Genomic DNA, 26,506 nt, shown 5'->3' with positions numbered 1-26,506 from the left:
AAACCAGAACTATATAAGCTATTTTCAGTTTCTGATTAATAGCAGCAATTTGGATTTTCATTTGGCACATACAGTTAGGAAATATTTACTCCACAATCTATTATGGAAGATCTACTAGTCAAAACAAGAAAGGAAAGAGAGAAGTAACACTGAATTTTACCTTTAGGCAAAAAAAAAAAAAAAAAAAGAAAGAAACATGCAAATTTAATTCCATTCAGGTTAATGAAAATTGTATTTTGAAACCAGTCCCTAATACTTTCCATTACTGTTGCTCTACAGTATTTCTGGCATATATCTACCCAAAATAAATTATTATTTGGGTCTTATGAATTAAGGTTCTTAAGAGTCAGTGAGTACTCACAAATGAATTATTTCAAACAGATTCATGGGTAATCACACAGTTACACAAAAGACATTTGTCAGTGCATCAAACTAAGAGCCAAGGTTCAATTACATAAAGATTTGATTTAAGGTCTGCCTGCCCATTTACAAGGTGATGATACTTGGAAGGCAGCTAAAATCGTAAGAACTACAACTCATGGGATCCCTAGAGCTGCCCTGGGCTTCTGGAATGCACAGCACCTGCCCAGAGGGCCACACCCTCCCAACCCTAAGGCCCCAGAGGGAGACCAGAGCCCTGGAACAGTCAAAGGGTGGAGGCCAGAGGAGAAGTGACAGCACTGCTCACTCACACAAGGATCCTGTCCAGCTGCCCGCCCTCCACCTTCCCTTGAAAGGCTGACCCCACCCTTTTGCTGTTTCGGCCACAATAGGTCCCCTCTGCTCTCCATCAGGTTCATTCTGCCTCAGAAACTCCGCAGTAGCTGTTTCCTCTGTCCGGAATCCTCTGTTCCTGGTCATCAACAGGGTTTATTCCTTCACCTGCTTCAGGTCTTTATTCAAAAAAAGAAACAAGGAGCCCCAGATGGAGTCACTTGTGCTAAGCCCTACATCAGCAAACAAAGACTGAACACTTAACCAAACTGCAATTTCAGCCTCTCCCAGGAATGAAACCTGTAACCTGTCACTCTGGAATGACCTGGTGAGGTAATTCACTGGAGAGACCCCTTCTGTCTCCTATAGGAAGGTGGACTTGACTGAACCAATCCACTCTGCTCCAAACTTTCTTTTCCTGCTCCCTTCTGCCTATAAAGGCCTTTTATTCTGAACAGCTCTTTGGAGCTCCTCTCCATCTGCTAGATGGGATGCTGCCCGACTCATGAATAGTTGAATAGAGCCAATAAAATCTTTAAAATTTACTCAGTTGAATGTTGTTTTTTAACAACTCAAATGTCACCTTAGTGATGCCTTTTCTAACCCTCTTATCTAAGATTGCAGTCCCCTTTTAACTACCTGAAGGGAGGGATTTCTATCTTGTTCACTACCATATCCTTTGTGCGTAGAACGGTACCTAGTACAAATAAAGTGTGCAATAAATATCTGTGGAATGAAGGCATGAATCACAAGTCAATTTGATTCTTTTACTTACATATCCATTGAAAAAGAATTCTATTTAAGACAAGTGACAGATGCTTGTAAAAAGAGGTGGACATTTGTGACTTTCTAATGAATAGAAAACCACATTATAGGGCTGTCTATACTGCTTTAATATGAACTACATGGTTTAATTTGCAAAGGATAACCCATTTCTCTGACAAATGATACTGAGGTAGATAAAAATCTAAGAGAAATCAGCCACTCAATTTAGCTAGCCTGGCATTTTACAGGAACACTGGAATTAACACAATCCTAACGACCACCAGTGGAGATGCTCCTAGACTCAGAGAAAGGACAGATAGCAGGTCCCGTGCAGTCTATTTCTAAAAAATGTGTGGGTGGAATATTCAAAGCTTTGTATAAAGAACAAATGCAGCATGGGAAACCATAGTTTTCCTGAATTCACATTCGGCTGGACTGATAGTTTGAGACATACAGAGGAATTCCCATGAAGCACTTAATTATGATCACATTTCTTATTTCGACAAAAATCTCACTCCATATACAATGTAAACTATGTATTTTCTTTTTTAAAAAACATTATTTATTTATTTGAGAGAGAGAGAGAGAGAGAGAGTGTGCTCATGAGTGGGAAGGGCAGAGGGAGAGGGATAATCTCCAGTTGACTCCATGCTAAGAGTGGAGCCTGACGCAGGGCTTGATCCCAGGACCCTGAGATCATGACCCGAGCAGAAACCAAGATTCAGACACTTCACTGACTGCACCACCCAGGTGCCCCTATATGTTTTCTATAAATCCAGAGGAGGAAAAATCCTACCTAAACTGTCACCTGGCTTATCCAAAGGTTCTTGGTTACTGCAAGGGTATTTGCTGGATACCCTACCCCCTACCCCAATGTCCCATTCTAGGCACAAGGCAAACAGCAATGACTATTGGTAGAAGAGGTCCCCTTGGGCTTTTATGATGAAAAGGCCCTCGCAGTTGCTACATCAGGCAGGTTGTACTGCGGCTGCCGTATAAGGGAGGTGCCTACTTCAAGAACCAGGGAAGAAATGAGCAGAGCTAATGTTCTGGGAGTGGCAACTCTTTCCACCTAAAAGGGTTTCAGTTAGAAGAATAACTTGCTGGAGTGCCTGGGTGGCTCAGTTGGTTAGACATCTGACTCTTGATTTCAGCTGAGGTCATGATCTCAGGGTCGTGAGACTGAGCCCTACCTCAGGCTCCCTCGCTTAAAAAATAAATAAATAACTTGCCCAACATTTCTCTCTGATGTTGGGTTTGTACATAATTGTGCTCTGCACTTCAGAGAAGGGCTCATAGCGCCTTCTTTTTTTTTTTTTTTTTTAAAGATTTTATTTATTTATTTGACGGAGACACAGTGAGAGCGGGAACACAAGCAGGGGGAGTGGGAAAGGGAGAAGCAGACTTCCAGTGGAGCAGGGAGCCCGACATGGGGCTCGATCCCAGGACCCTGGGATCAGGACTTGAGCTGAAGGCAGACGCCTAACGACTGAGCCACCCAGGCACCCCTCTCAGCACCTTTCAAGCCATGTTGGAAGCAATAAGAATGATGATGGCAACTAACTGGGTACAGCCTTTCAGACACACTAACCACATCAGATTATCACGAAAACTTGAACCCACAATCCCGAGATCAAGAGTCTCACGCTCTTCCAACTGAGACAGCCAGGAGCCCTGATAATTCCATCTTATAGATGGGCAAAGTGAGGATTAGAGACGTTGGGAGCTTTGTTCAAGGCCGTACAGATGGTAAGAAGCAGAGTCATTTTTTTTTTTTTAAAGATTTATTTATTTATTTGACAGAGAGAGAGAGACAGCTTGAGAGGGAACACAAGCAGGGGGAGTGGGAGAGGGAGAAGCAGGCTTCCCGCCGAGCAGGGAGCCCCATGCGGGGCTCGATCCCAGGACCCCGGGATCATGACCTGAGCCGAAGGCAGACGCTTAACGACTGAGCCACCCAGGCGCCCAGCAGAGTCATTTTTTAACCCAGATCTTCTGACTCCATGCCCCCTAACAGTGTCATAGGTGCCCATTACCTAGTGAAACACCATGGTCACAGCTCATTCTCTGAGAGTGAGATTTTTATTTTAACAGTGAGATTGTGAGGGTGAAGCACAAGGGTAGGGGCAAAGTCACTGAAAAGTACAGACAAGACAGGACCCACGTACACCCTGCCTGCCCCAGAGCACAGAGTGAGCAACTGGAGTTCCTAGAGATAGGCACCGGGATCAACGAGCATATCCCAAACCTGGCTGTAAGTAAGGGAACATGAGAAGCATCTCTGGCCCCCCCCTCAGGGGTGGGCCAGTGGGATCAGTGCTTTCTCTTAGGTGTAAAATGGTCAAGGGGCACCTGGGTGGCTCAGTCATTAAGCGTCTGCCTTCGGCTCAGGTCATGATCCCATAGTCCTGGGATACAGCCCTGCGTTAGGCTCCTGCTCAGCGGGGAGCCTGCTTCTCCCGCTCCTCCCCCTGCTTGTGTTTCTTCTCTCGCTTTGTCTCTCTCTGTCCAATAAATAAAATCTAAAAAAAAAAAAAAAAAGGTCAAGCATTTAAGGGGCACTTGGGTGGCTTAGCTGGTTAAGTGTTTGCCTTTGGTTCAGGGTTGAGCCCCGTGTGGGGCTCCCTGCTCAGCAGGGAGTCTGCTTCTCCCTCTCCCTCTGCCCCTCCCCTCTGCTCCTGCTCTCTTTCTCTTTCTCTAATAAATAAATAAAATCTTTAAAAAAAAAAAAAAAGAAAAAGGGTCAAGATTGGAACACTGAGTTCAGGTTTTTCCTCACTCACAGTCCTGGACTAAGCACCTCAGAAGAGGTCCGTACCTAGTCAGTCAAGTTCAGCATCATTAGGCCTCAGGGATGAATGTTAAAAAGCCTCTCAGGGCCCTTCTGATAAAACCCTAAAAAGACCAACAGGAAAAAACCCAAATGCCCAGTCTTTCCATCTGAACTGGTGAATATTCTGAGAGTAAGACCCTTATTGGCCTAGGGCAGCACATAAGTTCCAGAAACAACAAACACTGCTCTGTGGAAAAGGTAAAATGTTAAGTCTGCAGGCCGACACTTGGCATCACATTTTAGAATTTACTTATAAGTCAACTGTTTGAAACTCAGAATATACTCATAGAGTCTAAAACGCACCAATAGCACTGAGTTTCCAGTCTAGCCTCCAAAGCCAGTTTAGCCTATTATGTACAAAAACATGGTAGTATTCCAGCTCTCCTAATCGCATTTCAGTGGCAAAAGCCAAGTCAAAATTCCAAGCCACAACAATCAGAAATATTTCTCCTTCTCAGCTCAAGTGGTCCATGCTGGTCTTAAGAAAGCAGAAGGGCCAAGAGAGGTGCAACTTCAGCCCAGTGGCTTCCTAAACCCCCAGTCCTCAGGGTCGGTTCATCCTGCTCTAGTGGTCCTGACTTGGGGGACAAGAGCGCTTGCCAGGCAGGGCTGGAAGGCAAAGGGCCACGCATGTCCAGCTCTGTCTCCACCAGCACCTGGAGGCATAGACTGAAAAAGAGCTCAGTGATGTTCAGGTTAAAATAAAAGCATTTGACCTTATTTTTCAAACCACTCTTGCCTGAAATTTTATTTTTTTTTTTAATTTTTAAAAATTTTTTAAAGATTTTATTTATTTGACAGAGAGAGACACAGCGAGAGAGGGAACACAAGCAGGGGGAGTGGGAGAGGGAGAAGCAGGCTTCCCGCGGAGCAGGGAGCCCGATGTGGGGCTCAATCCCAAGGACCCTGGGATCATGACCTGAGCTAAAGGCAGACACTTAAAGACTGAGGCACCCACTAGCTTGATTTTAAATCAAGCTAAAAGTGCTGATGTCACAACAGGAAAGAGCTGTAACAGGCTGGGTCTAATACGGTATAACCCTTTCTGAGAGGGCAGAGTCCCTAACTGCTCTCTTGCCACATCTCTGCAAAGTAGCGAGGAGGCACACTGGTGGCTAAACAACACGGTCCTTTCTGTAGGACAAACAAAAGCTAAAGCTGTCCATTTGTGCATGCGCATGCATGTATCCAGACAGCAGTCTGGGAAGGCACACGCCAGCCAGCTAATGGCAGCCACTTCTGGGAAATGGAATGGGATGGGAGAGTAAGTCGGCACTTTTACGTTTCACCCTTTGAATTTCTTTTGAGAAGTCCATTTAAAAAAAAAGCTTTATGTATGCTTTACACGTGTTAACTCAAAAAATACTTTAAACTATCACAACCCATTTTAAAAACACTTCAAAACGGTAATTTCCCTGAATATAAAATGTGATCATAGAAATACTCAGAAATTTAAAATATACTTGGGATAGATTCAAAACAGAATGACCCATGGAGGCTATTATACATTTATACCAGCAGGTTCAGCAAACGACAACCCGTGGGCCAAATCCAGTTCAACAGACAGGTCCACAAAGTAAGACTGGTTTTTACATTTTTAAAGGGTTATTAAAAAAAAAAAGGTGACAGAGACCACATGTGGTCCACAATTCCTAGAATTTACTATTTGCTCTATACAGAAAAAGTCTGATGATCCCCAATTTACACCAATAGTACTATGTTTTTTCAAGTACAGTTCTCTTCTTTTTCTTCTTCTTTTTTTTTTGTAGGCTCCATGCCCAAAGTGGGGCTTGAACTCATGACCTTGGGATGGAGAACTGCATGCTCTGCTGACTGAGCCAACCAGATGCCTCTCAAATATAGTTCTAAATTCTCTTGGAAATGCCTTCAAAATAACTTTTTTTTTAAGATTTTATTTATTTTTTTGACAGAGAGACACAGCGAGAGAGGGAACACAAGCAGGGGGGGTAGGAGAGGGAGAAGCAAGCTTCCCGCGGAGCAGGGAGCCCGATGCGGGGCTCGATCCAAGAACCCTGGGATCATGACCTGAGCTGAAGGCAGACACTTAATGACTGAGCCACCCAGTGCCCCTCAAAATCACTTTTAAACACGATAGAAATTGGTCATATTACTTAACAGCCTACGTTTTTTCCCCCTAAACCCACAGCAGTATAAATTAGCTTGTTTAGCTACCCAGCCATCAGAGTTGGCTCAGAAGATGTGATTTCCTAAAATCAAATTCACCCCCAGGATGGGAAAGGGACATTCTCTCTTCTAGCATTCAAGAACCTAACCTCTGATGTGCTGCTAAAATGTACAAGGACTCATGACATCAAACTCAGAAGAATTCTCTGAGCAAATAACAATAATTTTTAAAATTTAGCAGTTACACTAGTGACACTAATCTGGCAGCAGATCAGTTGAATAAATGATTTCTTAAATGAAGGAAGGAAAAAGGTCATCTTTTATTCTGAATGAAAATTGTATTCTAATCTTACATTCTAATCTAGAGCCCTGAAGGAGGGAGGATATTTCACTTTGATTATCAAAGACCCTAAGAAATGTACTGAGTAAGAATCAAACACAACAAAATGGGAACAACTATGAATGTAGAACTGGAAAAATAATTTATCCTGTAAACATGGGTGAACTTTCTACATTAAACCAATGGTTCTATAGAATGACAACTCACAAATACAGTTCATAATCATATTTAGAAATCTCAGTCCCCACTAGGTACTTTTAGCAGGATGTTATTTGGAAATTAAGTTTCACCTTCAAAATGCAAAGAACATAAAATACCGGCTGATTTGCTGGGTTTGTTTCACAGTCTTTGAACCTACTTAATTTGAAACGAAAGCAATTCAGAACCTGGAGTGCACCAATTTTATTTTTTTATTTTTTATTTTTAAAGATTTTATTTATTTACTTGACAGAGAGATAGAGAGAGAGCACAAGTAGGCAGAGTGGCAGGCAGAGAAAGAGGGAGAAGCAGGCTCTCCACTGAGCAGGGAGCCAGACGTGGGACTTGATACCAGGACCCTGGGATCATGACCTGAGCCGAAGGCAGATGCTTAACTTGACTGAGCCACCCAGGCGCCCCAACATGCACCAATTTTTTACAAGGACAGAGTATCAACAGAAAGAAGATGGAGATCACGACTATAGTAATTTGGGAAACCACGAAAACGACACTCTCACTTACCTCTGGGACACGTTTTCCTACCCAAGTATGACACAGAAGATACCCTACCTCAATGTCCTGGAGGCTGAACTCCTTCTGGTCTGTAAAGTTTGCGGCCCCAGCGCTAAGTTCCATCAGCATCTTGGCGATCTCGGGCTTTATGGCTGAAGTCAGCCGACTGGCTGCTTCCATGACGTGCTCCTGCACATCTTTAAGCTGCATGGCTGCCTTGGAGTAGTGAGAGTTCCTGAACACAGTGCTGAAGAGATCTGTGAGGAAGGTGCTGGCCCGGCAGAAGACGTTGAGGGCATCCAGGTACTTGGAGATGCCCTGCTGGATGTCGGCGATAGGCGTGGAGTGGGGCATGGCATGGTGGCAGCTGCCTGCAGCGGTCAGACTGCCCAGGGGGGCCGCGGGGGCCGCCGACGCCAGGGGAGCACTCAGCGCTCGGCCCAGCTCGGGCATCGGGTACTGCTGGTGCTGCTGCACCTTCTGCTTGGACCCGCCAAGCAGGAAGCGCCGCTTGTAGTCCATTTTACTGTCCTGGGCACTGCAGCAATACATGCGGGAGGGGGAGCTGTCCCAGTGGGTGGGGCACGGTTCGGATTCCTCTTCTTCCCCCCGAAACTGTAGCTAGGTATAAAAATAGTGGAGTTCTGCAAATCTAAGTTTTGAAAAAGGCATTTCCATGAGGCAGGTGACCGTGTGATCCAACGTCGATGGGAGAACGACGGGTTTATGTAAGTAATATTTTCAGGGTAGGCGAGACCTCTGACAAAAAAATAAAAGTGTGTCCAAAATGCTGTATAAGAACTGTTAGCATTCCGCTCTCTTAATAAAAAGATATGCTTGCGGAGAAAAATGTTTACCTATCATTGCAAGAATATTTCGATACTTGTATTTACAATGGCAGAAAAATAACTTAACTTTAAAAAATGTAATATAATGTAATATAATGTATCTTCAATATACCAGAAAAATTAGAACCCAAAAACCCACAAGCTGATCAACAGCAATTCAAAAAGCAGTACAGTTACTTCACACTAAGTCCTTAGGAAGGAAGATCAAACTGCTGCAGAGTTTGACAGAGCCCGCCTGCCAAATCCATTCACCTGTAAATCTTATTCTCAATGCAAAAAATTTCCAAGTTTCCTTTAACGTTTTCTGAAAACAAGTGTTTTTCTTAAAAATGGCATTTGTTCTTATAAGTCTTCTCCTCCTTTCCTTCTGTTTGCTGAGGTAGCAGTTTCCTTGTAACAGTAATGAGAGGTGCTTCCAAGACTGGGTTGGCCCTCAATTGTAAAGTCTGAAGCAAGAATGCACAGATGTATTTGTAAGGCCTCTAAGTCATTTCCTGTGAGGGGGGAAAATAAGATAAAGTTAGGAAAGTTACAGGATGACGAGTAATTCCAAAACATTAACTCCTGAAATGCTACAATCCACAAAGGCGGGCTTGAAGTAAGAAATCATATATAACCTTACCAAAGCAGGTGCGACAGTGAGAGTTCAACTATGACATGACGACTACTAGAAAATTCCTCAAGTCGTATAAAACTAGTGCAACCAAAAAAGTTTGATTCCGCACCAACCACTCCAAAGCTGAGGCTAATGGGGCCTGAACTCATGTTTGTGTTCGGCATACCCTTGACTCCTCCTAAAAGAGCTCATAAATCGGCAAGAGGATCAGGAGAGTACCCAGATCGTGGGGAGGGCTGTCAGCAACCACAGCACTCCCAACACTTTAAGGGGGACTAGAACAGAGAAGGAGAAATCGGGAAGGCTGTGATAAAAGAAATGTTACTTTGAGGGAGGCCTCAACCGTAGGATAGGTTTTGACAAGTGCAAAAGGGATGGGTGGGGCTCACCAGGTCAAAGGACCACCACAGACAGCAAGGCCCTGAGCAGCATGGCATGGGGTCCACTCAGGATTCCCAGCTCGGCCAAAGTGCAGCGCACGGACAGAGCCTGGAGTGGTGAGTGGCGGACAGGAGGTCTGCAGACAGGATTCTCCTCACCCTCTCCCAGGTTCCCTCTGGATGTTCAAAGAGAAGCCTGGCAGGTGTGCCCGTTCTTACACCCGGGGGTAGCTCCTGTAGAACCCCTGGCTCTGGAGAGGTTCAAAGAGCAACGTCTGGACATGTGCGGTAATAGTTTGATACCTCCAACAGTGGAGTGGTGGGATTCTTCTCACAGAGCTACTCTTGGGGTTCCCATTTGCCTGAACTCTCAGTTCTCTCAAACATACCACGAGTTCAAGTCTATTTTACTGAGTGTTATATTTAGTCTACACTGAACTTAAAACCATGTGATATCTCGATATAGTTTGGACTACTTATTGATAACTAGGTTTTCTTTCTTTCCATCTTCCTTTTTGGTTGATTAAAAAAAAATACAAGTCACACTTTGTCCCTCATCATGGCCAACTACCATGCCTCTATCATCAATCGCACAAGGAACCCAGGAAGGTAGGGGGGTTAAAAGAGGAAGAGATGAGAGATACAAACACGTACCCTGAAAGTGTAGGAACCCTAACCTAGCTAGCATGTAAATGCGACTAAACTGGCCATCTGCAGCTCCAATTCAAGAGGATCTTGACTCAAAAAAATTTCAAAAACTTTTCAAGAAACAACATATCAAATGACTACTTGTAAGAAATCTGTTCCCAAAAGGTCTTTTTTCAAATTTATGACAATAAAGAAATCTTATCTATCCCTACCCAAATGCTCTGTTGTAATCAGTGTAGCTTTACAAATTCTGATGTACAACAGATGCCCTCAACAGGAATGTTGTTCATACAGAAACTGTGAAGTATCTGAAAGAAAACCATTGCCTTGAGCTGGCTAGAATGAGCATCTTGAGCAGTCCTGAGGAGCACTTTCTTCCTTCTGTGTTGCACACCGCTGCCTTTGGCTCTGAGAGTCCACTCCCACTGCTCTGTTAGTTGGTCCTAGAAGGCCAAGTAAGATGCATCTACTTACCTAATTTTAAAGAAGGCATCGTAACATTATACTTTTTTTCACTTTACATGTTTCCAAAATTTATTTGAATGAAACTTATAATGCTTAAAAATATACGTCACCAAATTCACCTACAAATTCAAAATCAAAATCTGAATCACCTTTTTTTAATAGAAATGGGCAAGCTGATCCTAAAATTCATATGGGAATGCAAGGGACCCATGATGGCCAAAACAGATATTGGAAAAAAAAAATATGTTGGGAGGATTCACACCTCCTGATTTGAAAACCTACTACAAAGCTGTAATAATCAGCAGAGTACTGGCATCAGGAAAGAGAAATAAATCAATGGAATAGAAATGAGAATCCAGGATAAACCATACAATTATGGTCAAATGATTTTAGACAAAGATGCCAAAGCCACTCAGTGGGTAAAGAATAGTTTTTCAATAAATGGTGCTGGAAGAACTAGATACCCACATGCAAAAGAAAGAAGGTGGACCCCCACCTATATCATATGCAAAAATTAACTCAAAATGAATCAGACCTAAAAGGAAGAACTCAAACTATAAGACCCAGAAGAAAACACAGGTGGAAATCTTTGTGATCTTGGATTAGGCAATGGTTTCTTAAATATGGCATCTAAAGTACAAACAACAAAAAAAATAGGTGGGACGCCTGTGTGGCTCAGTTGGTTAAGCGTCTGCCTTCGGCTCAGGTCATGATCCCAGGGTCCTTGGATTGAGTCCCAAATCGGGCTCCCTGCAAAGCAGGAAGCCTGCTTCTCCCTCTACCTGCCGTTCCCCCTGTTTGTGATCTCTCTCTCTCTGACAAATAAACAAAATCTTTAAAAAAAAAAAATAGGTAAGTTGAACTTCATCATAATTAAAAATATTTTGGGATTTCTGGGTGGCTCAGTTGCTTGGGCGTCTGACTTCAGCTCAGGTCACGATCTCATGGTCCTGGGGTGGAGCCCTCTGGCGGGCTCCATACTCAGCAGGAGTCTGCTTGTCCCTCTGCCCCTCCCTCCACTCATGCTTTTTCTCTCTCTCAAATAAATACAATCTTTAAAAAAAAATTAAAAATGGGGACACCTAGGTGGCTCAGTCGTTAAGTGTCTGCCTTCAGCTCAGGTCATGATCCCAATGTCCTGGGATCGAGCCCCACATCTGGCTCCTTGCTCTGTGGGAAGCCTGCTTCTTCTTCTCCCACTCCCTGCTTGTGTTCCCTCTCTCGCTATATCTCTCTCTGTCAAATAAATAAATAAAATCTTAAAAAAAAAATTAAAAATGTAAAAAAACGTTAAAAATGTTTGTGCATTAAAGGTCACTATCAAGGTGAAAGGACAACAATATTTGAAAACCTGGGGTACCCGAGTGGCTCTGTCAATTAAGCATAGGACTCTTGGTTTTGGCTCAGGTCATGATCTCAGAGCCCTGGGACTGAGCCCTGCGCTGGGCTGTGCACTCAGCAGGGAGCCTGCTTGAGAGTCTCTCTCTCTCTCTCCCTCGCCCCTCCCCCTGCCAGTGCATGTACGCATGCTCTCTCTCAATATATTCGAAAATCATACAACTGTTCAAGTTCTAGTATCCAGAATATACAGATTCAATTCAACAAAATAACCTAATTAAGGGGCACCTGGGTGGCTCAGTCGGTTAAATGTCTGACCCTTGATTTCGTCTCAGGTCATGATCTCAGTGTCCTGAGATTGAGCCCTGTGTCAGACTCCATGCTCAGTGGGGAGTCTGCTTGAGATTCTCTTCCTTTCCCTCTCTCTGCCCCTCCCCTGCTTGCACACTCTCTCTCCCTCTAAAATAAATAAATAAATAAACCTTAAAAGCAAATGAAAAGATGTGCAACATGATTGGTCATCAAGAAAATACAAAGCAAAACCATTTCACACATGCTAGGATGGCTGCAATAAAAACAACAACAACAACAACAGCAACAACAAATAAATGTGGACAATGTGGAGAAACTGGAACTCTCACACATTGCTGGAATGTAAAATGATGCAGCCACTGTGAAAATCAATTTGGCAGTTCCTCAAAACGTTCAAGAGAGTTGCCATATGACCCCAAAATTCCACTCCTAAGTATGTACCCAAGAAACCTGAAAACATAAGTTCATATAAAAACTTGCACATGACAACTAAATAAAATCATAAATGAAAAACTTGTACATGAATGTCCATAGTATTATTCATAATAGCCAAAAAATGGAAACAACCCAAATGTGTATCAACTGATAAATGGATAAACAAAATGTGGTATAGCCATACAGCATTATTCAGCCATAAAAAGGAATGAAGTACTGATTAATACTACACTGTGGATGAACCTTGAAAATATATGGTAAGTGAAAGAAGCCAGACACAGAAGGCCATATAATGTGAGATTCCACTGACATCAAACCTTCAGATAAAGCAATTCCACAGAGTCAGGTAAAAGTAGATTAATGACTGCCAGGAGTTGAGGAGAGGAAGGGAATGGGGAATGACTGCTAATTAACACAGCGTTTCTTCTTGGGGTGATAAGGATGTTCTGGAACTAGATGGTGGTGATGGTCATACAATTTTGTTAATACACTAAAACCCACCGAATTTCACACTTTAAAATGGTAAATTTTTTAAAAAGATTTTATCAATTCGAAAGAGCGAGCAAGCGCACAAGTGGAGGGGGAGGCAGAGGGAGAGGGAGGGAGAAGCAGACCCCCTGCTGAGGAGGGAGCCCAGGACCCTGGGATCATGACCCGAGCCAAAGACAGATGCTTAACTGACTGAGTCACCCAGGAGCCCCAAAATGGTAAATTTTATGGCATGTGAATTATGTATCAATAAAAAAAGAGAGAAATAGGAAAACATATATACTACTGGCCTCCAGAAATGTTTACTTAGAATAGATGAACAAAGGTCTGATATGCTACTTCTGAAAAATGACCCACAGTTACTGGGCAGATCTGTAGCACTGTGGGTAGCTCTTGACTAACCAGGGTGGTGATTACCTGCATGTTTACTTGGAGGTAAAAAAAAAAAATCAAACATTGTTAGTATACTTTGTGTACTTTCCTACATTATTCTTCAGTAAAAAAAAAAAAAAATAAAGGAAAAAACAAAGAGTTAACTAGCACAGAAAGGAGGGAAGCTTGGGTAGGGAAACTGTCACTCCAAGCGGAACGGCACTGAGGGTGGGGGAAGGGGGGACCTGAGAGGGAGCAAGACAGAGATTACTGAATGGCCAGTCTCACTCAAATCTCCTTCCTTCTTTACAATAAAGCAGTGGGGCCAAGAATATGTGCACTGCACTACTCAGAAATGTATGTGTTTACATGACTAACTTGGGGTGTAAGTAAAAGTCCTAGATTAAAGGCTTTGGCAAACTCTAAGATTCAGACCTAATCTAAACTGCAATTTCACTATTAGGAAGAAAGCAACAGATTCATGAAAATAAAAACCTGAAAAGGAAGGGGAGGGGAATGATGTCATCAAAAATGGCAGAGCAAAGACCTCAAAAAATTCTCTTCTCCATAAAAACAGTAAGAAAACTAGCAAAAATGGTCAGAATCAACTTTTTCCAAACTCTGGAAATTAGGAGACTTGCAACAATTTGGGGGAATATTTATTCTAGAAAAACAGCTGAATTTCAGTAAGAATAGTGAGCTTTGCAAGCATTTTAACTTGACCTAGTTCCCTTCCCTGTTCTCTAACTCTGCAGTAGCCTTGAAAACTAACAGCAGCATTTGCAGTGAAAAACAGAAGGCAGGCGGCCGCCAGAGGGAGAACTGGACTAGAGCTCCTTCAAAGTTTCATTCCCAGGAAATTATCATTATTTGACCTATCTGGTGGTTCCCTGGAAGATCCCACTTCTCTATTTGAACGGACATGGAGCTCACTTGGAAAGGGGAGAAAATCTGCTTTCCAGAGTTCCCCCATTATATCATTTAAAATTTTCAATTTTCAAGTAAAGTTTACAAGACATGCAAAGAAACAAAGTATGGCCCATACACAGGAAAACAAACAACAGAAACAATTCCTGAGGAAACTGGATTTACTAGACAAAGACTTAAAATCAGCTACTTAAAAATATGTTGAAAGAACATGTAACATATGTAGCAGATGTAAAGAACTAAAGGAAAGTATGATAGTGCTGTCTCAGCTGATACAGAATACTAATAAAAGATAAAAGGTGTATTTAAAAAATTGATCCAAAAAGAAATTCTGGAGTTGAAAAATATAACTGATATTCTTGTGTTCCCTCTCTCGCTGTGTCTGTCAAATAAATAAATAAAATCTTAAAAAAAAAAATACACTAAGTGGTTCAACTGCAGATTTTAGCAGGAGTCAGCAAATCTGAACATAAATCAAGATTATTCAGTTTAAGGAGCACAAAGAAAGAATGAAGAAAAAAGAAATCAGCCTCAGAGACCTGCGGGGCACCATCAGGCATATAATGTGATTCCCATAAAGAGAGGAGAGAAAGGCACAATCACTGAACTCTACCTCTGAAACTAATAATACATTATATGTTAATTAGTTCAATTTAAATAAAATAAAAAATTTTTAAAAGGTACAGAAAGAATATTTGAAGAAATAAGGGCTAAAAACTTCTCAAATTTGATGAAAAATATGAATCTACACATCCATGAAGCTCAACAAACTCCAAGTAGGATAAACACAAATTATAATCAAGTTGCCTAAAGTCAAAGAGAATCTTGAAAGCAGCAAGAAAGCAACTCATCACATACAGCTGACCTCATTATTTACAGTAGTTATATTATATAAGGTCACCACGTAAACTGTTATTCGCAAATACTGAATCAGTTCCCTTAGAAGACATAGAGAGTTAAATTCCTATGAGCCTCTGGTCATAACATTTTCATCAAGCAATCAATACATATGCGTGTTCTTTTCAAAGATATTTAATATATATTGTTGATTCATTAACACTGAACTCACAGCCAACAGCACTATACCCCATACCTGAATGAAGCTTATCTAACACACACATTTTCTCCATATGGCACATTACTGCTTTCTTGAGCTTAGGAACACTTAATAGCCCTTCAGCTCTATGCTGAGGGGCCATTTTATTTTATTATTTTTTAAATATTTTATTATTTGACAGAGAGAGACACAGTGAGAGAGGGAACACAAGCAGGGGGAGAGGGAGAGGGAGAAGCAGGCTTCCCACGGAGCAGGGAGCCCGATGCGGGGCTCGATCCCAGGACCCTGAGATCATGACCTGAGCCGAAGGCAGACACTTAACGACTGAGCCACCCAGGCACCCCTGAGGGGCCATTTTAAACAGTGAAACTGCCAACATAAAGCATAAAATGTAAAAAAACAAAACAAAAACAACCCATGGCAGTAGATAGACTATGGAAAGGATACTTGTTTATAATCTGAGTTGAAATAAGAAGGCAGAATATCACCTTGTTTGACCTCAGCCAAGGGTGTGCACATTGGGCAATTTAAAATTTTCTGCCGCTCTGCACATGTTCACCAACGATCATGAGAGGTTCACAAGTACTGATTTTGTGTTACAAATAAATTTTAGCCAGTAAGCTAATCCACAAATACAGAATCTGAGAATAATGAGGATAGACTATATAAATACATGGCTTGAAATACTTGTATCTCCAACATAATGGGGTATGCCTCTTCTTAAAAAATCCTAAAAATACAGGGGTGCCTGGGTGGCTCGGTTGGTTGGGCATCCGACTCTTGATTTCGCCTCAGGTCATGATCTCAGGATCATGGGATGGAGCCCCACGTCAGGCTCCCTGCTCAGCGCGTCTGCTTGTCCCTATTCCTCCCTCTCCTTCATACTCCTTCTAAAATAAATAAATGGATAAAATCTTTTTTTTTTTTAAGATTTTATTTATTTATTTGACAGAGAGAGACACAGCGAGAGAGGGAACACAAGCAGCGGGAGTGGGAGAGGGAGAAGCAGGCTTCCCGCTGAGCAGGGAGCCCGATGCGGGGCTCGATCCCAGGACCCTGGGATCACGACCTGAGCTGAAGGCAAACACTTAACGACTGAACCACCCAGGCACCCCATAAATGGATAAAATCTTTTAAAAAAATCTAATATACAAAAACATCAACCTTTGAAACAAATAATCAGAGAGTTACTGAACATCTTAAAAAAGATACACAGAGGGTGCTCTTTAAGTAGTGAACCCTGAGTATATTTAATGTAATATTATCAACAGTTCCATCATGTGTAACTTGTCAAGATTTCATTTTGATTTTTAAAGGCTCAAGCCTATATATTTAAGGTACAATCCATGTGATAATTTAGAAGTGTGTAGTTTACAAAGACAAACTTATGCTTTAAGAGAACAATTACATCTGGTGAATCATTTACTCCTTTTTCCCCTTTAGGAATGTATTATTTTAATTTTTATTTATTTTTAAATTCAAGTATAATTAACATACAGTATTATAGTAGTTTCAGATATAAGGAACATATTAATTTATTTTTTAAAGATTTTATTTATTTATTTGACAGAGAGATAGAGAGAGCACAAGTAGGCAGAGCAGCAGGCAGAGGGAGAAGCAGGCTTCCCACGGAGAGCAGGAAGCCCGAAGCGGGGCTTGATCCCAGGACCCCAAGATCATGACCTGAGCCGAAGGCAGACGCTTAACGACTGAGCCACCCAGGCGCCCCATCATGGAACTGAAATACCATTCAAGTTCTATCATTTTCAAATGGGATTTTGCCAAGAAATAATAAGCAGAAAAGGTGGTGACATCCATTTAAGGAGTTGTCTTCATGGCAGTGATCATTTCCCCTGACAAATACTGTTGGAAGCTGGGTGATGGGTACACGAGACCCATCATATAATTTGCTCTACTGTTGTGTATGACTGAACATTTCCATAACAAAAAGTTTAAAATGCATACAAACATGCACAGAAGCACCCCTTTTGTTATTTTTTTTTTTACACAGAATTCTTCTCAATGCTTAATATTTTCCTAATGCTTTCCCCCCATATTTATCAGCATGAAGGGCTAAAATATGTTCAATCCATTCAAGGACATTTCTGTATTTTTTAAAAAAGAATTTTCACTGGGAAAATATTCATCATGTATATACCCATCATTCATATATATTGTGGAATCAATATACATTGTGAAGACCCCAGAAATTAGCTATAACCAAGACTTTTGAGAGTTAAGTATTTATTCATAAGTTTTAATGATGCCTGAAGAGTCACAAACACATAGCTAAAAAGGACATTTTAGGAGATAAGTCACATTTTTTCAACACCACAGCAGTTTGCTAAAATTCTCAATAGATTAAAACTGAACTCAGACCTGATTATGTCATTTAAAACATTCCTTTCTGCAACCAAAGTCATCAGCAATCTCAATTTCACACAGTAACAAAGAACATGCTTGAAACTAGACAAAGATTAAGTATAAAAGGGTTTTCTTATACCCATAACTGACAAGATATAAAAAGTGGTTTGGTCAGCCTGAGAAAATCTGAAGAGCTTCCCTTTATAGAGAGTACTGTGGATAAGAGAGTGACCTTGGGGTCTGACTAACTGGGTGGGATCCTGGCTCTGCCACTTACCAGCTATGTGACCTTGGGCAAGTTCTTTAACCTCTCTGTGCCTCAGTTTCATCGTCTGTAAAATAGGGATAATAACAGTAACTACTGTTATTGAGTTCAATGAGTTTATACATATAAAGCACGTAGAATAATATCTGGCATATACTGAGCACTGAGTGTTAGATGATCTTGTTATTATCATTCCCATACAATAAGTGAAAGTAAGCAAGCCTTGCTAGCTCTGCTTGTCTGGAAAAAAGTATAGACAAAGGTCCTGTAAAGTCACCTGATCCCTGAACTAAGTAGAAATCTATGTATTCTAGGGTAGGAGGCATCACATGCTTCAGTGATGTGATAGCTATGACTTGTGAACACAGAGAACAATTTTAAATCCATTTCAGTCATTAAGCCAACAGAGAAAATGGGAATGAGAAGCAGTCCTGTTGTCCGCAATAGGAATGGCACAAAGTAGCTTCATTTCAGGATGACAGGCTAAAGAAACAGGCACATGTACTTACCTTCCCACTGGCCCCAAATCCTAAAGACATAATGGTAAAGACATTCACAAGGGAATCACAACATAACAGTGATGAGAAGGGCTGAGGGATATAGTCTCTTTAAACGCTGTTTACTTTCTAGAAGATGAAGAGAAAGCAGAGGGAACTGTATGATACAACGACCACAGCAGAGTTGGACACTTCCCAGAACATGCAGGGCCAAAGGCAGGCAGAGAGGCAGAGCCCTTTTTCCTGGGGAAGCTGGAGAGACGCCCAGCTCTAAGTAGGCAGGTACAGAAATCAGGAGCGGGAAATAGGTTCATCAACCTGATTTCCTCCACACTTCTCACTCCTGGTCACTCACTCAACCAACTCTTACCAAGGCAAAAAGACTGCTAGAAAAACAAGAACATTTTCTCAATTACCTGTATCATCAACCCACTTTTTCATTGATAAGGATCACCAAACAGTAGGAAAAAAAACCCAAAAACCAAAGGACAATAAAGGACACCTAAGATGAAAAGCAGATCAGACTCCAGAAGAAACATATATTTTAGGTCCCTGAAAAGAAATTCCAACTGGTATCCTCAGAGAGATATAAGATAATGCAACCTTAAAACAATAGCAAGCAAACCATAAACAAGAAAGAATTCTTGGAAATAAGAATTATGATTGCTAAGGTAAAAAAGAAGGGAAAAAATAAAATGAGAGTGGAGTAGGGTGCACACATTTGCTTATATATTTTAAAATAAGCAATGGAAGAATAAATCAAAAACCAATAAAAATTTTACCTATGTGGTATAGAGAAGAACAAAGGCAATGAAAGGAAGCCAAAATTCTCTCAATCTACCTTGCTTTATAGTTTTATCTTTAGAATCAAGTAAATATTTTATACAATTAAAAAATAAAAGTCAAAAAGAAAACAATCCCTAAAAATAAAAAAAACAGACAAATGAACCTGAACTATTTATCAAATTGGTGGCATAACCACACAGAGAAGGATTACCTGAAGTTTAAACAGTGTTTTTTACTATACCTCTCCGGTGTTAGGAGAACAGACATAAATATAAAATCAAAGAAATAAAAATCCTTTAACCCTTCATTTGAATTTGAAATATCAGTCTGAAATCATGATTTACCTTTTAATTTCTCTGAACATATTTACTTTACTGAAAAGACCTAGAAGGATTCAAATTCCAGTTGTAATGAATGCCCCTAATTCTTTTTCCCACCAAAAAATCAGAGCTCCTAATAAAAATGGCTGATTTTAGATCTGGGGTAAGAAACAAAAAAAGATAAGCCAGGAATTCTTATCAGGTCAGAAAGCAAAGAACCCCTCTAATCTGGCTTGTGTCAAAAGGACTCAGAGTGAACCTGAAGAGTAAGCTGTCCTAATGACCAATAATGGGACAATTTAAGCATACAAACAAAACAAAACAAAGCAAAAAACCTCCCCTGGAGCAAAAATCATTAAATATATAAAAATTAATGAGTTTGGGGGTGGCTGGGTGGCTCAGTTGGTTAAGCGTCCGACTCTTGGTTTCTGCTCAGAGCCTGATCTCACGGATCTCATGGGTCGTGGGATCGAGCCTTGTATCGCGCTCCGTGCTGTAGGAGTCTGCTTGGATATTTTCTCCCTCTGCCCCTTCCCCCACTCATGCTCTCTCTCAAATAAATAAAATCTTTAAAAAAAATTAATGAGTTTGGACTTGGCAATAATTTCCTGGATAAAACACCAAAGCACAGGGACGCCTTGGTGGCTCAGTCCGTTAAGCGTCTACCTTCGGCTCAGGTCATGATCCTGGGGTCCTAGGATAGAGCCCCGCATTGGGCTCACTGCTCAGCGGGGAACCTACTTTTCCCTCTGCCTGCCGCTCCCCCTGCGTCTGTGCTCTCTCTCTGACAAATAAATAAAATCTTAAAAAAAAAAAAAAAAAAACCCACCAAAGCACAGGCAACAAAAGAAAAAATGGACAAACTGGACTTCATCAAAATGAAAACTTTTGTGCATCAAAGGACACTATCAATAGAATGAAAAGGCAACACACAGAATGGGAGAAGATACATGTAAATCGTACCTCTGAAAAGGGATTCATATCCAGAATATATAAAGAACTACATACAGCTCAAGAACAAAAAAACAAACAATCCAATTTTAAAATGGGCAAAGGACTTGAATAGACATTTGTCCAAAGAAATAGACAAATGGCCAAGAAACACATGAAAAGATGCTCCACGTCACTAATCATCAGGGTGAAGCATGATGATTTGATCAAAATCACAATGAGATACCACTACAAATCCATTAGGATGGATATTATAAAAAGAAAAAAAAACACACACAGAAAATAAGCTGTTGGCAAGAATGTGGAAAAACTGGAACCCTGAGCATCACTGGTGAGAATATAAAATGGTACTGCCACTGTGGAAAACAGCAGGGCGGTGCTTCAAAAATTTAAATATATAATTACCATATGATCTAACAATTTCACTTCTCAGTATATACACAAAAGAAGTGAAAGCAAAAATTTGAACAGATATCTGTATACCAATGTTCTTTGCAGCATTATTCATAACAGCCAGAAGATGGAAATAAGACAAATGTCCATCGATGGATGAATGGATAAACAAAATGTGGTACAACCATAAAATAGTATATTCTTAAGCCTAAAAAGGAAAAACGTTCTGATACATGGTTCAACATGGTGGCAATATCAATGGACTTAAGAAGGCGGAGATCATGCTCTCTACTTCCAAAGTCATAGCTAGGTAACAGGATCTCAAGCACCCTGTTTCTCAAGCTCAGGTGTAGAGTGAAGAGTATAGGTGGGTGGAGAGTGCTGGCTATTTCTCTGGGGGAGCCTGTCCTTTATCTTCTACATCTGTTTATAGCATCTTTCACTACGTGTGCACATGCGTGCACACGCGCGCACCCCCCCCCATTTCTCTAGTTAAATATGTTCATCTGTTCTTTCAGTTTCGGGTTTTGCAACTTAATTCACCTTGCCAAAATTAATGATCAAATGTAGATGAACCTTTCAAAAATGATATATAAATGGTCAATAAGCACACGAAAAGATGCTCAACATCACTAGCTATCAGGGAAATGCAAGTTAAAACCACGAGATACCACTAATCACTGGGATGGCTTTAATAAAAACAGACAATACCAAATGCTGGGGAGGATGTGGAGAAACTGCCTGTGAGGATGCAAAAAAGGTGCAGAGACTCTGGAAAACAGTCTGGCAGAACTTCAAAAGGTTAAACATAAAAGTACCATATAACCAAGCAAGAGTATACCCCCAAGAGAAATGAAAAACATGTCTACACAAAAACCTGTGTATGAAGTTTACTATTCATAACTGTGAAAAAAAGTGGAAACAACCCCAAAGTCTATCAACTGATGAATGAATAAACTAGATATAGGAGAGCCATGCAATGGAATATTATTCAGGCATAAAAAGGAGAGAAGCACTGATCCATGCTACAACATGTATGAGCCTTGAAAACACTGTGCTGAGTGAAAGAAGCCAGACACAAAAGTCCACATACTACACATGATTCCATTAATATGAAACGTCCAGGACAGGCAAATCCATTGAAATAGAAAGTAGATGAATGGTTGCCTGGGCTGGGGTGGATGAGAAGAATGGGGAATGACTGCTAATGGATACAGGGTTTCTTTCTGGAGTGATTAAAAATGTTCTAAAATTGATTGTGGTGGTAGCTGTAGAATTCTGAATATACTAAAAAGCACTGAATCATATACTTTAGATGGATGAGTTGTATAGTATGTGAGTTATGTTTCAATAAAGCTGTTAAAAAAAAATAAAGATGAACCACTCCATAAACAATTCCCTCTTCAGAGCAAAAAACACAGAAATTTTTTCTCCCCTCCAGTCTGTAACAATGTAAATCTAAATCTACCCTTGATAATATGGAGACGCCACAGGAAATTCTTCAGGGAGATTAGTGAAGTTATTGTCTGTCAAGTTCAAAGCCCAACCATTTCCATGTTTTTTGTCGGTTCAGAATGACACGAGCCATATTTAGAAATGCACTCCAGAAAAATGCTTTGAAGAATTTTATTCTCAACATTCATGAATTTAAAATATCTATCCAGGCAAAAGAAAATGCCTGAAAGATTTAGTTTTGTTCTCTCAGTCCTAGGACGCTACTTTTTTGGCTCCCTTTGTAATATGTTATCACACTAAAAAGAGTGAGGCAATTCTGTATGGGAAGATGCCTGTCCTCCTTGCTCTCCTCCCGCCCCTCTGGCCATTCTTAGTTGCCTCTGGGAGCCACTCCTGCTCTAACCTGAAGCACGTGGTTCCCCAGAGCTCTATGCTGTGCTTTGTCTGTTTCTATGATCAACATGGTCTCCCTAGGAGGATCCCCCAATCCATCTCTCCAGCCCAGATCTTTCTCCTGTGCTCCACATCCCAAATATTCAACTGCCTACTGGACAGGTCCCCGAGTCAAGTGCCCATCACCAACCCTCCCCAGGCTCTCGTTCCTTTCCTGCCTTGATCTACCATCTGCCTGTAAGCCAGAAACCTGGCAGTCATCCTCTACTCCTCACTCTCCTTTACAGCCACTTAATCATTTAGTCATACACCTCCTGCCTCCTTAATATGTCTCAAGTCTTTTCCCTTTTCTCTACCTTCACTGCCAATCCAAAGTTCACACCTTCTTTTCCTCTTGCTGGAATTACAAGAGGAGCCTCCTGAGTGATCTTCCAAACTCCTGGACTGTTCCCTTCTGGTTGCTGTGTGATTGTTCTAGAGCCAATGTACTCACCAATGTAATCACCTATTCTCCTGCTTCACATCTGTTACAGCTCTCCACTACCCTTCCCAACTGTTTTCCCCCACCCCTCTGCCCACCACTGCCCACTTCTTGCTGCTGCCGTCTTCCCACTCACCGTCTACATGCTCAGTTCCCTCCACCTGGCATGCTCTTCTAGTTTATTCTCACTCCTCCTGGATGTCTAACCTAGAAATCACCTCCTCTGGGACACGACCTTGGCAAAAAGTGAACTAGGAGCCCCTCTGTGTGCTACTGGAACACCCTGTTTTTAGTCCCCATCTTGGCCGAATTGTGGCCGTACTGTAACATACTGCCTCATGTCACCAGTTTCCGTGTTTCCCCGCCACCTCCAGCCCTTGGGATCACCGAGCTCATTCAGGATAGTCAAGAGTGCTAAGCACACTGTAAACATTCAACAGGTATTTGTTGAATGATTAGCTCATCCTCAGTATTTATTTAATGGTGTTTTTTTTTAAACAAGATTTTTATTTATTTATTTGACAGAGAGAGAGACAGCGAAAGAAGGAACACAAGCTGGGGGGAATGGGAGAGGGAGAAGCAGGGAGCCCAATGCGGGGCTTGATCCCAGGACTCTGGGATCATGACCTGAGCCGAAGGCAGATGCTTAACAAATGAGCCACCCAGGTGCCCATAATGGTGTCTTTTTTTCCATACAGTGTTTCATACAGTCAGTGTTGCCATCCACAGAAGCAGTAGTTAAGTGCTAGAACTAAGCCTCTGCTTAAATAAATAAATCAATAAATCAATAAGCGACTGACAACGTGCCATGTTCACACAAGTACTCCTCAACAAAACAGACCATTCATTAAGGGCCGACAACCTGTCAAGCATTAAACTGAGCTTCAGATACCTAAACTCATTTAATCCTTGCTAGAACCCTAAAATAAAAACAGCTGACATTAACTGAATGGGTACTTGGGGCCAGGCTCTGTGCTATGCACTTCACCTGTATTATCTAATTTAATTCTCACAATGACCCTGTGAGGTAAAGCATCTAGAGAGGTTAAGTGAGTTTTTCAAGGTCTTGCCATGTGGTTGAGGTGGTTGTCACCAAGAGAACTGGGTTTGGGGCTTGGTAATCTGAGGCTGAGCTCTCCACTGCACTAATCTACCTCTGTCAAATATCTAGACCTTGGCATTCAGTTTATCACTCTTAGAGGAGATGGCTGAAAGCTGTAGTCTTCTTGGAATTGACAGGAAGTTGAGTTGGAGTAATGAAAAGTAAAGTGACCTCTGTTTGGGAGATCATACCCATACCTATTGCTGATGACACCCAAATTCAACTCTTTGGTCCTCTCCCTGCCAGGACTAGACTCATGAGACATCTCCTCAGGTCCTTCAAACTTTACCTAGTCACCCTTCCATTCCCTGAGCCTCCTGCTGTATGTACTGTTTTGGCTAAAGTCACTACCAACCCTGAACCCAAACCTAAGATGTTGTCCCAGATGGTCCCTGTCCTGTTCCCTCGGCTTTCTATCCCTTACAGTCAATCCTGCCAATTCTGTTCACCTGGTCTACAGCAACTGCTCCATGAATGTGAGCTACTGTTACTGTTACATTCTAGATACCTTTCATTTTCTCCTTTATACCCACAGTGTTCAGCTTCCCAGGAACTAGCCTTCTGGAGCAAGCAAGATCAAGACAGAGAGAATGCTTTCCATGAGGATCAGAAGCCAGGCTGTCAGATGCTCAGGCCCCAGCTCTTTCGATGGAAGCACACAGAAGGGAAGATATACTTCAAAGCTGACTGATAGACAATAGCAAAATCGAAGAGGCAAACCAAAAATGTATGAGAATGTTACATATTGGAATAGAAACTAACAAATGGCTCCAATCCCAAGGAACCAAACATTCTTTTTTATTTCTTTTTACAAAATTAGAAGTTAGCCTTCAATCCTTTAACACAGTGGTTCTCAACAAGTAGAGGAGAGGATGCTTCACACACATACACACACCCAGCTCAGGGGACATTTGGCAATGTCTGGACACACTTTTTGGTTGCCACAACTGGGGAAGTAGGGGAGTGCTAATGGGTAGAGGCCAGAAATGCTGCTAACTATGCTACGAGGCACAGGACAGCTCCCTTGTTCATCCAAAGCCAAAGAATTATCCAACCCAAGATGTCAATAGTGCCACTACTGAGAAACTCTGCTAAACAAGTGCTTTGAGCACCTTCTGTATTCAAGTTACCTAATGTATAAAAAGTTACTTCTTTCTGAGAAGATGATACAAACTTCTCCCTAAGCGAAGCTCCCACAGGTCCACAATACGATAAGAGTTGTCATGGGAAAAGAAGAGGGGTAAATGCTAAATAGTGGTTTAGAAGACAAATGCCGGGGCGCCTGGGTGGCTCAGTTGGTTAAGCAACTGCCTTCGGCTCAGGTCATGATCCTGGAGTCCCTGGATCGAGTCCCGCATCGGGCTCCCTGCTCGGCAGGGGGTCTGCTTCTCCCTCTGACCCTCTCCCCTTCATGTGCTCTCTCTCATTCTCTCTCTCTCTCAAATAAATAAATAAAAAAAAAAAAAAGAAGACAAATGCCATGAGTTCAGAGGAAGGAGAGCACCACGAAGGCTGAGACCCTCTTCAAAGATCTCAGAGAGCAGACAGGGCCCCTACAGTCAGGGCTCCCACCCTGGGAGGACCAGAGTCCACCTTCCCAGCTTTACTTTTAGAACAGGTCCCTTCAAGCCACCCTTTGCTTCTGCCAAACTATTCACCCACGACAGCAGCTGGGCCACATGGCTACGATGTCCCACTCCTACTGTTATAATGGAGAAAACCTCTTACCTACTATTTCACCAAAGCGCCGCCCTCCAACTGAGCAGCACCCAACCCCACCAAGGGTGAGGAGGACATGTCATCATCTCAACCCAATCACAAAATCATGTTCCTATGATTCCTACAGGAAGGAGGTAGTGAAAAGACCAAGGAGGAAAATGTTTTAAATGGCTCAGGCCCTTGTCCTCTGCCACCTAAAATCAGTGCTTAGGAGCAGTCAGCCAGGAGCTGCCTCATTTCCTGTAGTTGCTCGGTAAAAATAGGAAGTGGGGGAGGAAGTTCACAAAGCAGAAACAAAAGTAATCACTGCCTCGCTTCCTGAACACAAATCACCGAGCAGGAAGGGTATCATTAAAACATCAAAATGGAAAGGCAGGCATGGAGA

At 41.8% G+C, this 26,506-nt stretch overlaps 1 protein-coding gene across 9 annotated transcripts in view; it reads right to left on the bottom strand.

Annotated features, from left to right (window-relative positions):
* The window catches only part of GARRE1 (granule associated Rac and RHOG effector 1), an 81,742-nt gene that overhangs the window by 43,862 nt on the left and 11,374 nt on the right, over positions 1–26,506 (bottom strand). For 6 of the 9 annotated variants that reach the window (XM_064581681.1, XM_064581680.1, XM_064581675.1 and 3 more), the window contains one exon: positions 7,566–8,850. In XM_064581681.1, coding sequence (XP_064437751.1) covers positions 7,566–8,060 — 495 coding nt within the window. In that variant the 5' untranslated portion in view covers positions 8,061–8,850. Of the gene's footprint in view, positions 1–7,565; positions 8,851–18,036; positions 18,092–26,506 lie in introns of all 9 variants that reach the window. The other 3 variants (XM_064581679.1, XM_064581676.1, XM_064581677.1) reach the window with 1 other exon arrangement.

Source organism: Mirounga angustirostris, unplaced genomic scaffold (assembly GCF_029215605.1).
Source record: "Mirounga angustirostris isolate CCGP_5_RB_7025 unplaced genomic scaffold, mMirAng1.0.hap1 SCAF_16, whole genome shotgun sequence".
In the NCBI taxonomy this organism is placed as follows: Eukaryota; Metazoa; Chordata; class Mammalia; order Carnivora; family Phocidae; genus Mirounga; species Mirounga angustirostris.
The sequence above is the reverse complement of the archived record's forward strand: the minus strand, read 5'-3'. Positions and strand labels throughout refer to the sequence as shown.